General features: G+C 42.3%; 1 protein-coding gene across 1 annotated transcript in view; it reads left to right on the plus strand.

Annotated features, from left to right (window-relative positions):
• The first annotated feature begins 6,396 nt into the window (after positions 1-6,396).
• The window catches only part of GFRAL (GDNF family receptor alpha like), a 36,051-nt gene continuing 30,295 nt past the window's right edge, over positions 6,397-12,152 (plus strand). Inside the window, exons 1-2 of the mRNA XM_078851960.1 lie at positions 6,397-6,418; positions 11,002-11,136. Of these exons, the coding sequence (XP_078708086.1) occupies positions 6,397-6,418; positions 11,002-11,136 (157 nt within the window). The remainder of the gene's footprint in view (positions 6,419-11,001; positions 11,137-12,152) is intronic.

The following is a 12,152-nucleotide window of genomic DNA, read 5'->3' on the forward strand; positions in this document are numbered from 1 at the left end:
GTAAAGTATCTGATACAGTTTCACATTGGAAATTATTAGTTAAATTGGAGAAGATGTGGATTTATACGAGAATTAAAAGGCAGATAAGGAACTGTTTAAAGAGGAGACTACAGTAGGTCATGCTGAAAGGTGAACTGTCAGGCTGGAGAGAGGTTAGTGGTGGAGTTCCTCTGGATTTGGCTTTTGGACCAATTTTATTTAACATTTTCATTAATGACCTTGGCACAAAAAATGGGAGTGTACTAATAAAATTTGCAGATTTCAGAATGTTGGGAGTTATTGCCAGTATGCAGGAGGCCTGCAATATCATACTGGAAGATCTGGACATCCTTGAAAACTGGAGTAATAGAAATGGGATGAATTTTAATAGTATTTTTAGGGGCTCACAAGAATATTTGCTATAAGGAAGGGACTTAGCAGTTGGAAGTGACAGAGGAGGAGAAAGCAATTGGTGTACTGGTCGACCACAGCATGACTATGAGCCACCAATGAGACACAGTCATGAAAAAGGCTAATGCAATCTTAAAATGCATCACGAGCGGTGTTTTCAGTAGAGATAAGGAAGTGATATTACTGTATACAAGGCACTGGTGAGACCTCATCTGGAATACTGTGTGAAATTCTTGTTTCCCATGTTTAAGAAATATGAAATCAAACTGGAAAAGCTGCAGAGAGGGGTTTCTGATGATCCAGAAGAATGGAGAACATACCTTACGACAGGGGACTTAAGGAGCTTGGCTTCTTTAGCATAACAAAATGGAGGGAAGATATGGTTGCTCTCTATAAATACATCAGAGGGATAAACACTAGGATGGGAGAGGAGCTATTTAAGATAAGGGCCAATGCTGACACAAGAACAAATGTGTATAAACTGTACATCAATAAGTTTAGGCTTGAAATTAGATTAAGGCATCTTAACATCAGAGGAGTGAAGTTCTGGACCACCCTTCTGAAGACAAGTAGTGGGGACAAAAACCCTAACTTGTTTCAAGACTGAGTTTGATAAGTTTATGGAGGGGATATCATGATTAGGTTGTCTACAATGGCATATGGCCCATCCATGACTGCAATTAACAAATATCTCCATATCAGCCTAAGATGGGACACAAGCTGGGGAGGACTCCAAGAGAATTCTTTCCCAGGTGTCTGGCTAGTGGGTCTCACCTATATGCTCAGTGTCTAACTGATCACCATATTTGGGGTCAGGAAAGAATTCCCTCCCCCAGCCCAGGTTGGCAGAGACCCTGGTGGGGGAGGTTGGGTAGCCTTCTTCTGCAGCATGGGGCATAGGTCACTTGCTGGTTAGAACTAGAGTAAATGGTGGATTCTCTGTAACTTGAAGTCTTTAAATCAAGGTTTGAGGACTTCAGTAACTGAGCCAGAGGTTATGGACCTATTATAGGACTGGGTTAATGAGGTTGAGTGGTAAGAGGTTTGCAGGAGGTCAGACCAGATGATCATGATGGTCCCTTCTAGCCTGAAAGTCTATGAAGTCTGTGATCACTATATGCAGGGTCAGGAAGGAATTTCCCCCCAGGTCAAATTAGCAGTGACTTTGGGGGTTTGGTCTTCCTCTGGAGCAGTGAGTGTGGGTCACTCTCTGGGATTATTTGAGGTATATCTCACTTAATAAGTACCCTGCCATTGCAGGAGCTTCAGGCATCAATACACCTCTGTCCCACTTATTGTCTGCCTGTGGCCTGTAAAACTTTGGTCTGGTTTTGGTTGTTGGCTTTAGTGTTGGTATTGAGTGGTGTTGGGAGCCTGTGATACAGAGGAGGTCAGACTAGATGATCTGGTGGTCCCTTCTGGCTTTAAACTCGGATGTCGTTTTCTGCTGTTACAACCAGGATCAATTCTGTTTCGCATTTTTGCAATTTCTGTTCAGATTGTGATATGTTCAGTTATGTTTCCAAGCATGGCTAAGTTCCTCAATCATGAACCCAAAGTGCAGTATGTGATGCTTGCTTTTGCAATGTAATTCTAAATTGAGAATTTGGGGCCAGATTTTTCAAACTTGAGTGCGTAACGTTGGTGACCCCAATAAAAGTGACCTGATTTTCAGAAGTACTGACAACTCCCATGCAAGTCGAGGGAAGCTGCAAGGGCTCAGTGCTCTGAAAATCAGGCTGCTTTAATTTCAGTGGCTAACTTTAGTCAACAATGCTTGAAAATACTGGCCTTCATCGGGTCTTCTGTGGTCTTACAATTAAGTTTAAAATGTTGGTTGGCTTGTTTGTTTGTTTTTTTACAATTTGCTGTCTTTTACTACTGTTTAGGACTTAGGTCTTAGTAGTCATAGAACCGGACAGGGAAAAAAAAATCATGGAAAATTTTGGTTTCAGCAAAAATCAAAAACCAAAACCTAAATATTTCAGTTTTGAAATGCTGATGAGGTATTTGATGTGCATTGTAGCTCAGGTGCCTTGAGCTCCCATTCTCACCTCTGGGATGGGCTCACTGGTCTGATGTCTCCCTGCTTGGTCTGAGAACATAGTGCATCAAGGAAGATTTTGTCTAGCTGGGGAGTCTGGCCCACAGAGGAGGATGGGAGTACAGACACCCCGCTCCCCCGACTTACGCAATCATTCCATTCCGGAAAGCCTTGCGTAACTCGAATTTTGCATAAGTCGGAAACGTATGCCCATACATTACACACAAATTTCCACAACTCGAAAATCCTATTTCTGGCTTATGGAACTTTTTCCATAAGTGGGAATTTGTGTTTGTCAGGTGTTGCATAACCTGGGGAGCGTCTGTACCAGACACCCAAACTACAATGTCCGTAAAACACCATGGCAGCATTTCAGAATCAAAATATTTCAGTTGTCAGATGAAAACTGATTTTGTTGTTTTGTTTTATTTGGGGGCATTCAGGTTTTCAGTAAAATCAAAATTGAACAGAGAAAGCAGACACTTTTCACAGAAACATTCATTTTGTCAAAAACCTAGGGAGGTGGTGGAATCTCCCTCCTTAGAGGTTTTTAAGGTCAGGCTTGACAAAGCCCTGGCTGGGATGATTTAGTTGGTGATTGGTCCTGTTTTGAGCAGGAGGTTGGACTAGATGACCTCCTGAGGTCCCTTCCAACCCGTGTGTGTGTATTTATAAAGCGCCTGTCACTTTGGGCTTGACCCTCCTCTTATTTACATCAGTGCTACAATTGTGTAAATCAGTTGTCTTCAGTGCAGTTACTTCTGATTTACACTGCAAGTCCTGATTTACACTTGCAACTCCACCATAACTTAAAGCCAATACACTCTCTCTCTCTCTCTCTCTCTCTCTCTCTCTTTTCTCTCCCTTCCAGTCCCCCACATAGATTACAGCCTGATCGTGGGAATACTCCCAGTGCTGAATACTCCCAATAGATGCGAAGTGTGCTGAGCTCGTTGTGCTGCTCAGCACCTGGCAGGACCAGTGTTAATATTTTGATATTGCTTTATTGGATCACATTTTGCTCCATGCAGATATGCCACTGTGTATATAGGCTTGTAATCATCAGTGCGTGCAGTGGTAACACGAAACTGTAATATGCAGGATACTCTTCTAAGAGTTGCTTAGATATAGAAAACATGAGTGGCAACATAATAAATCCAAAAAAAGATAGAAAGCTGGGAATATTTCCCTACAAACATATGCTGAACTTGGAGTTTAAAATACAATCGGTAATAAAATCTCTATAAAGATAAATCAGAATGAGTAGAGTGAAGAGATTAAATATAATCTGGAGTTCTCAAGTGCATACAAAATGGATGAACTCTTGGTCCCATTGAAGTCAATGGGAAAATGCCCATTGATTTCGATGGGAACTGTACATCTACATCTGCTCTAGGTGTTTTAAAGCATCCTTTATCATAGCATCTGAGCACCAAATTCAATCAAAACGTCATAGAACAAGCAGTGTAGGAAAACTAGACTGACCTCATGCGTCAATACTGTGATTGGAACTATGTCATAAATTTACAAATTTAGCATTTTACTTTGATGTCCTTTGGATGCATTGCCAAATGGCTATGTTGTCGGAGGATTGTTCAGCAACAAGAATGAACTCAACATGCAGCTGTGTGTGTGTTGTGTTGTAATGTTACTTTGACCCAGTCTTTTCAGGGAATACATTAAACACAGGAAGAGGAAAACCTCTTTTGTTTTGTACCTAGTCAACATTGGAAGAGGAAAACATCTTTTGTCGACCTCTTTCTTTACACCTGTATTCATCTACAGGAAAACTGCCTGGACTAATGTGTTGTCAGTAACGTGTTTGTCTTTGTACTCTAGGAAAACCTTAGTTAGGCCAAATTCATTCCTGGTGTAACTCCATCAAACCTCACACTAATGTCAAATTGGTTTAATTTGTTTATATCTGCTCATAATGCTGCCCTTTAACTCCTGTTATTCACTCGTGGTTGATAGGCCAAGAGGGCTATTCCAGATCCAAGATGCTGAGAACAGATTTCAGTTCCTAACATATGCAAATTGCTGACAGAAGATTAACAAAGACAATATTCAGACAGGAGTGGAGGGTTGGAGGGGCTTCTACAAATTACATGATGTGAAAGAAGACCCTGTTCTAATAATATCATATGAAAGGACTATGGAAAACTAATCAGAGATTTTCCAAATGTGACTAAACACAGGTAAGAACCGCTCCCCCCAATTCGTCACCCCTCCAGGATAAAAATCAAATTAAAGGGCTGTGGAAGAAAGGAGCACGAAAGTAGTAACAAAAAAAATGGGAAAATGAATAAAGAATGGATCAGGTTAACAAAGGGGGAAATGAGAAGACAAAAATCCTAAGGCAAGACATAAGACTTTAGCAAAGCTCTTGTGTATCACTGTAGACTGGTCTAAGGATCTGCAGAGCCCCAGAGCTACTCGACCAGGGGAAAGAGCAGGAAACTAGGCTAGGCTGTGAATTGCCTCCCTCTCTTATGCTGCAGCTATTGGGAAGATCTGGGAGCAAGTACCCAGCCTACAGCTGTCAGAGAAGGAAACTTCTGTTGTGCAGAGGATTTCAAAATTTGGGTTTTGTTCTGATTCACAACAAAATTTCCATGAAAGAAAAATCAGTGTGTGTGTGAAGCATTGGATTTAGACAGAACTGCATTCTTTGATGGAAAATGGTTCCATGAGAGGTTTTCTTCCCGTTCTAATCCAATTTCTCCTGTCCCATTGTTCCATGGGAAGATCGGGAACCTCCCATGCATTAAAGAGGCTCTCTTAAGTATGGGGCTGGTGGTATGTGCCCAGGGACAACCCAAGAGAGCTCAGCTACAAGAGCTGCCATAGCACTGGGGTTAGCGGGCACGTGTTGCGCTGCATTAGATTTAAGACTGGTCTTATTTGGTGCATTAACTGGCTTTTCACTGTTAATTTGTCTCCTTGACATCGGATGTGTTGCCTGAAAGTGTATCCAGTGCATTTCAAGTCTTATCAATACAGCACACTAACTTAAGGGGAAACTAACCAAGCTAAACTATCATTCTTTTCCCTCTTCCTCTTTTCCAGGTCCCTTCCTTCACGGTCGGATGTTCTTTGTACAAATGTTAAAGAAAAGCAGACGTAAAGTAAAAGATGAACGCTTTATAGCCAAGCCCTAAGGTCTGCGCCAGGCTAGCCGCACTGGAAAAGTTTATCCCTCCACTGTGTAGAAGTCCCGTGGGCGGAATACCACCGCTGCATTACAACCTGCACCCTTCAATATTGTGCAGCTGGGGGCGGGGAGGGGTCCCTAATCTGCCTCGATCTGCTGCGAGTCTTTCCCTTTAGCACCTGCAGTAATTTCTTTCAGCGCCACTCCGCATGTTTCTTTCCTAAAGCTCGCTCTCTGCTGGAGTCTAGTGCCAGGACTTTCAAACCCCAGCCCGGCAGAATCTGCGGTGGCATCATCTTGCCTAACGCACGTGCAGCATCTGCGCCTAAGTGGCAAACGGACTTGACTTTGCTTTCCACGGGTTGCAGCTGTGGAAAGTAGCGTGGGCCCCCTTTTTTTTTTTTTTTTTTTTTTTTTGCAGCCAAGGGCCATTTCCCTTGGCTGGATCAAGCCGCCCGCCTGATCATTCGCGCTCTCATTGGCAGGGGATTTGATCCGGTTAAAAACCCAGCCCCCCACCAGCGCGTCCCTGGGGAGGCGCATAGATCAAGGGGAAGGGGCAGCAGGGTTGCGCGGGGCGGCCGGAGTGCCAAGCGGGGCTGGGTTCTCTCGGTGCGCTCTGCGGAGCAGGGGCCTGGCGAGGCAGGGCTGAGCGCGGCGCCCCGCTGCCCAATCGCCGCCCTTGGGCAGGGCAGCCGAGCGCTGTTCCGCCACCCGCGGTGCTGAAAACAGCCTGAGACCCGAGCCGGTGCCTGGCCTTCACCCGCAGTCCACTCCGCCCAGCGCCCGCAGCCGCCGCAGCCGCACGATGAGCTCTCTCCTGTTCCTAGGTAAGTTCGCCCGGTTTGTCAGTGCTGGGGAGGAGGCAGAACCTGCTACCAGCCGGCTGGTCTGCAGGCGCCCGCCGCTGCCGCTGCCTCCCCTGCCCCGGTCTCACCTGGCTGGCACTCACCTGCCGGCTCCCGAGCTCCCTGCATCGCGCCGGGATGCACAGCGCGCGTGTGTGCATGGCTAGCTCGCGAATGAACCTCCCCCGTGGGCCTGCCTCTCCCCCGTGAGGCACCCACGGGGTGTACGCACCTCATTTGGGTGCATCAGCGCCCACCTGCCCATCTCATCCCTACCTATCTCTTCTGTCTGCATCTCCCTTTTGTGCATGCATCCTCACCAGTGTGCGTGGCTTGCCTTTAGAAGGGAGAAGATTTGCTCTCTTGTAAAAAGTAGTTTTACTTTTGTGTTCCAAAGTCCCCACTCTGATTGCATGTAGCTATTCAAATCATCATTTACTAGCATCATGCCTAGAGGCTGCCTTTCCATGAAATAACATAATGTAAGAATTGCATCTTCAAAACGGGGCATGGACTCGAACTGAACCCAGAGAGGTAGTTTTCCCCCCAGGCTCGCATAGATTTGTATTTGATGCTTTCCAGTTTGAGAAGTCTATTCAGATTCGCTCTGTGTTGAACATGGGATTTGTCAACTATGCTACTAGCCGTCAGTGAAGTGAGCTTAATTCTCTACACACCATTATTGATGCTTTATGTGTCAGATGAATTTCCCTTTCCTGGAGCTCATGCCTGATTTGATCCCTATTTATTTATTCTCGCTGCTGCTGGAAAACTGCAAGGTGTGGATGAGCAGGTGCTCACTTCACACTCAAGTGTGATCTCTAGGGTTGTACTTTGCTGAACAGGGCACCTAACAAACTTATTCAAACGAGTCCCTGGTAATATGTTCAAGTCTGTAAACACCACACAGGAACAAGAGTGTTCTTTTGTGATCTAGCATGAGCATTGATAAGAAACTCAGCCATCAAGAAGACCTGCAAATGGGATGCCTTGTCTAAACAAACAGTCACTTGTTTGCTGAGTGGAAAGCATAAGTGCAGGTAGTACCATAAGAAGAGTTATTGACATTTCCCTTTGGTTTTGAATGGAAAAAGAGAAATCAATAAAGCTGGTATATAGGAAGCTGATAGAAGAGAATAAGATGAAATGCTGTTCCTATACATTTAACTCTTTGTTCCTGCTCATTTTTATCCTTCATTTTCCCACTATGTTCTGCATATCGGTACTCTCAAAGCCATTAACTTTCTATTCTGCTGTTTAAAACAACATTCCACTTAGTTACTTCTGGCTTTAGAGCTACTAGCTTCAAAATTCACACAATATACGGTACATCACTCCCTTTTGTAGCCTACCCTTACTTTTTTCTATCTGTCTAGCTGTTTATATAGCTAAAGCACTGGATCAGGATTCAGGAGATCCTGGTTCAATTCCTAGCTCTGCCAGAGGTATCTTATGTGACCTTGGGCAAGTAATTTAATACCTCTGTGCCTCAATTTCCCATCTTTAAGATGGAGATGATACTTATTTCCTTTCTCTTGCCCTTTGTCTGTTTGACTTGTAAGTTCTTCAGGGCATGGACAGTCTCTTACTTCATGCATGCACAATATCAGGCACAATGAAATATGAATTTTGTTTGAGGCTTTTATGTGCTACTGCAATACAAATAATATTAATTGTATTAATTATAATCTAGCTCCGGATGGATCCCCCTCAGGTTACTAAGAGAGGTGGTTGTGGTAGGACATTCTCCCTGAATGTCCAAAAAATCTGGAGTTCACTACTTACTGTAACAATGGTGACAGGCTGTGAAAATGTTTAGGGAAATTAGCAAAATTAGGTGGGTCTGTTGCACATCAGAAAGTTCCAGTTACTGGCCCTAACGTTGTATAGTACAGAGGAGTCAAGAGATAATCTAGAGCCACTGTCATGTCATTAGACATGGAGAAGCCGTTTGATAGGTTTAATGGCTTTAGAGATTTTGATTTTGGAAAGGCAGCTCAGTTTAGTAGGAATCAGAAGAAAGTCTGAGCTGGTAACTGGCTGCTCCCCCTGTCCAAGCTCTAGCTGTTCATGTGCAAGGAAGGGTTCTGAAGGGCTAGGTTGGCAGGAGGGAGATTAAAGATACAGTGACCATGTTCACAGAGCTTTGGTGGTATGGAACCCAGCTGGAGTCTTAAGTCCCCCCACTGCAGGAGGAACAGGCTAATGTCTGAACTGTCCATTCAATTAGGCTCACTTCCCAGAGAAGTTTCTGTGACCCTGATTCTCCACTGGCTTACCCCATCAAAGTGTGTGCAAAATGCTTTCATATCAGAAATAGGTCTAAATGACTTTACAAGGGGAAGACCATAAACAGACCCCTGACCCACAGCTGGTATATATGGCAGTTGGAGTCATCCCTTAGGGGAGGTGGTATTGTCCTCCTTGTCCCAGGGACAGGTTTGGGTTCCTTCTGGCTGAATGCAAGCTGCAGAAAGATGACTGAATGGGCGGTACTGAGCAGAGGTAGCTGTCCTGGCTATGAACTCAGATTGGATCCAGCAGCTAGGAAGGATGTCCATGAATTCGTTTTCTCAGTACCAGCTCTGTTAGCTTAAGGTAAATGTATGTGATGTCACTAATGAGATATTAAATATTGGTGCACCTGCCAGTGATGGAAAGTTAAATGTTAATACACTTGTAAACCTAAACATTCCCTACAGTAACAATATTGCCTCACAACACAGCACCATTTCCAAAATACATGACATCAGTGCTAAACAGGAGCAGTTGTTTAAAATTGTTCTCTTAACAGAACCATGTTAAATGTGTGAAAGTCATCCCAGTGCAGAGGGCCTGGGCAAGCCCCTAGAAAACATTAATTGCCCTTTTCAATCTGGGGTTAAGGAGCACAGAGTATTCTTTGAATGGCCACATAAGATTCTGTGAATGTCACCTGGAATGAACAGTAATCTCTGATCCTCTGAGGGACTGCCAATGAAACCACTCCCATGAAGTGCTCAGCTACTTGCATGATCAGGCCCTAAATTAATGTCTGAAAGTTAATTTAACAGAAAAAATAAAATAACGTGTTATCATAGTAAAGATAGTTTTATCATAAGAATGCATTATCTCAGACCGTCTCTTCTCCTCCAGCAAGGCCAATCTAATTTCCTGCTGATAAGATAAGCAACAGGAGACATTTAGATATACGTCTCTACCATGCAACTGACACCTCAGTCTTCAGTTTTTCATGCTAGGTGCGCAGTTCAAAAACAGGCTTTAAGTTCAGTATATTTGGTACCGCTGTAAAAGAATTTAAAATTTTGTGTTTTACCCAAAATTGATGCATCCCCCCAAATAATGTAAATAGAAGGAAACATTTTATGTAATAAGAAATACACTGTATCATCGTTCAGTTCTACAGCTGTTAAATTTTTTTTTAATATTGATTGATATGAGTATCCTGTAGCATCTGGCTTTAGCAAACTGCAGTGGAAGTTTCAGAGTGATAGCTGTGTTAGTCTGTATCAGCAAAAACAACAAGGAGTCCTTATGGCACCTTAGAGACTAACAAATGTATTTGAGCATAAGCTTTTGTGGGCTAGAACCCACTTCATCAGATGCATGGAGTGAAAAATACAATAAGCAGTGTATATATATATATATCACAGCAGATGAAAAGTTGGGAGTTGCCTTACCAAGTGGGGGGTTCAGTGCTAATGAGGCCAATTCAATTAAGGTGAAAGTGGCCTATTCTCAACAGTTGACAAGAAGGGGTGAATATCAAGGGAGGGAAAATTACTTTTGTAGTGCTAATGAGACCAATGCAATCAAGGTGGACATTATCCATGTCCAACAGCTGACGAGAATTGAATTGACCTTAATTGAATTGGCCTAATTAGCACTGACCCCCACTTGGTAAGACAACTCCCATCTTTTCATGTGCTGTGATATATATAGTGCTTACTGTATTTTTCGCTCCATGCATCTAATGAAGTGGGTTTTAGCCCACAAAAGCTTATGCCCAAATAAATTTGTTAGTCTCTAAGGTGCCACAAGGACTCCTCTTTGTTTCTGAAGTGGAAGTGAAATCCAGTGTTTCTCTGAGTTTTATACTTCCCTTTTACTTTAACGCTTTGTATAAGGACTGCAATGCCCTTACATTTCTGTATTGTCATGAACTGATGAAGAAAGTAGTTCTTGAAAGCTTGTATAACATTATTTTTTCCATTAGGTCAGACAGAAGATCCTGGGTCAAATTCTGGGCTCACTTATGCCAACACAAATCTGAAATGACACAACTGAATACAATGATGTTACTCTGGATTTACCCTGAAAGCTCCCACTGGATCAAACTTAAGACACTGGAGTTGTATCAGTGCCAAGTCTGCCGAATCACAATTGTTTTGTGATTGGAAAAATAATAGGAAATTTTGTATATTGCTAAGTAATAAAAAGCTAACTTGTTCATTTGTCATTACATGCAATCTATAATAAATCACACTGTACAATTCATAGCATGAATGCAAGCAGGCAGATGTTTACCTGTAGTACTAACTAATCATTATTATCTACTTTTACAGTATTAGTTGTATACTTCAAAAACACATCTGCTTCCCAGACCACTGACTGTCTGAACCTGAGAGAGCAATGCATTCGTGCTGCAAATGGATGTGAAAGTGTCTGGAATGTAATTGAAGATGCCTGTAATATTTCAGGTAACAGTTACAGTCTATACTGCCATGGTTTTTTGATTGCGATAAGTCAAACAAAACTCTTTGTCCATATTATATCAGGTTATTTTATATCTTATTCTGGTTTCACATGAGTGTAGAACTGGAGTGACTCCACTGATGTCAAGGAGAGTCCACATGTGCATGCGACATGTAAAAGCTGTGCATGTGACAGCAGAATCAAAGATAATTACAGGCCTAGGGATTTCAGGACCAGGCCTACAATTGTGAAGTCCTTAGTAGGGATCAAATTCTGCCCTCCGTTTCACTCATGCAAACTCCTTTTCAATGCAGTGAATGAGGTTTCAGAGATCAGATTGTGAATCCCAGTCAACAAGTTCAGTCCAAAGGGAATTTTGATACCATATAAGAGCTGAGTAAAAACTAAGTAGTGATTCCAGAATGTAGCCCTCAACATTTTCAACTTGAGAATCATTTTCCAATAAAATACCATCTTCCGTAATTCAGCAATAAGAGAGTAGAACGCTTCAGGCAATGTCAGCGTTACTTAGAATAATTTTGAAGTAATATTAGAATATGAAATAAATAAATTCTGACATGCATGAAAGAAATATGCAGAGGTGTCATATTAATGCTGTTCAGTTAACTGGCACCAACATGTCAGAATGAATCATTTCTAGGGAATGATAATACAATAAATTGCAGGTGCTGAATATGACTGATCTCCCTTCAGTTGTTTAATGCATAACACAGATTTTCACCTACACAAGAACAGGAAATCAGTCTCACTGTCTCTGCTTATTACCTTAAGGAATAGGAAAATCATTTTTTATAAACAGTTTAATACTTTCTACAGTATTGTGTATATACATAAAACATTCATATTAGAGCCAGTCATAAGATTATTTGAAAACATTTTCAATAAAGAATGATGTTTTAAATCCAAATTTTGGTGGAACATTTTCATTTCATTGAGAATTTTTGGTTTTTCAATAAAAAGCCAAACAATTTTCATTTAAAAAAAATTAGGGAGAAATATT

This window comes from Lepidochelys kempii, chromosome 3, assembly GCF_965140285.1.
Source record: "Lepidochelys kempii isolate rLepKem1 chromosome 3, rLepKem1.hap1, whole genome shotgun sequence".
Lineage (NCBI taxonomy): Eukaryota > Metazoa > Chordata > Testudines > Cheloniidae > Lepidochelys > Lepidochelys kempii.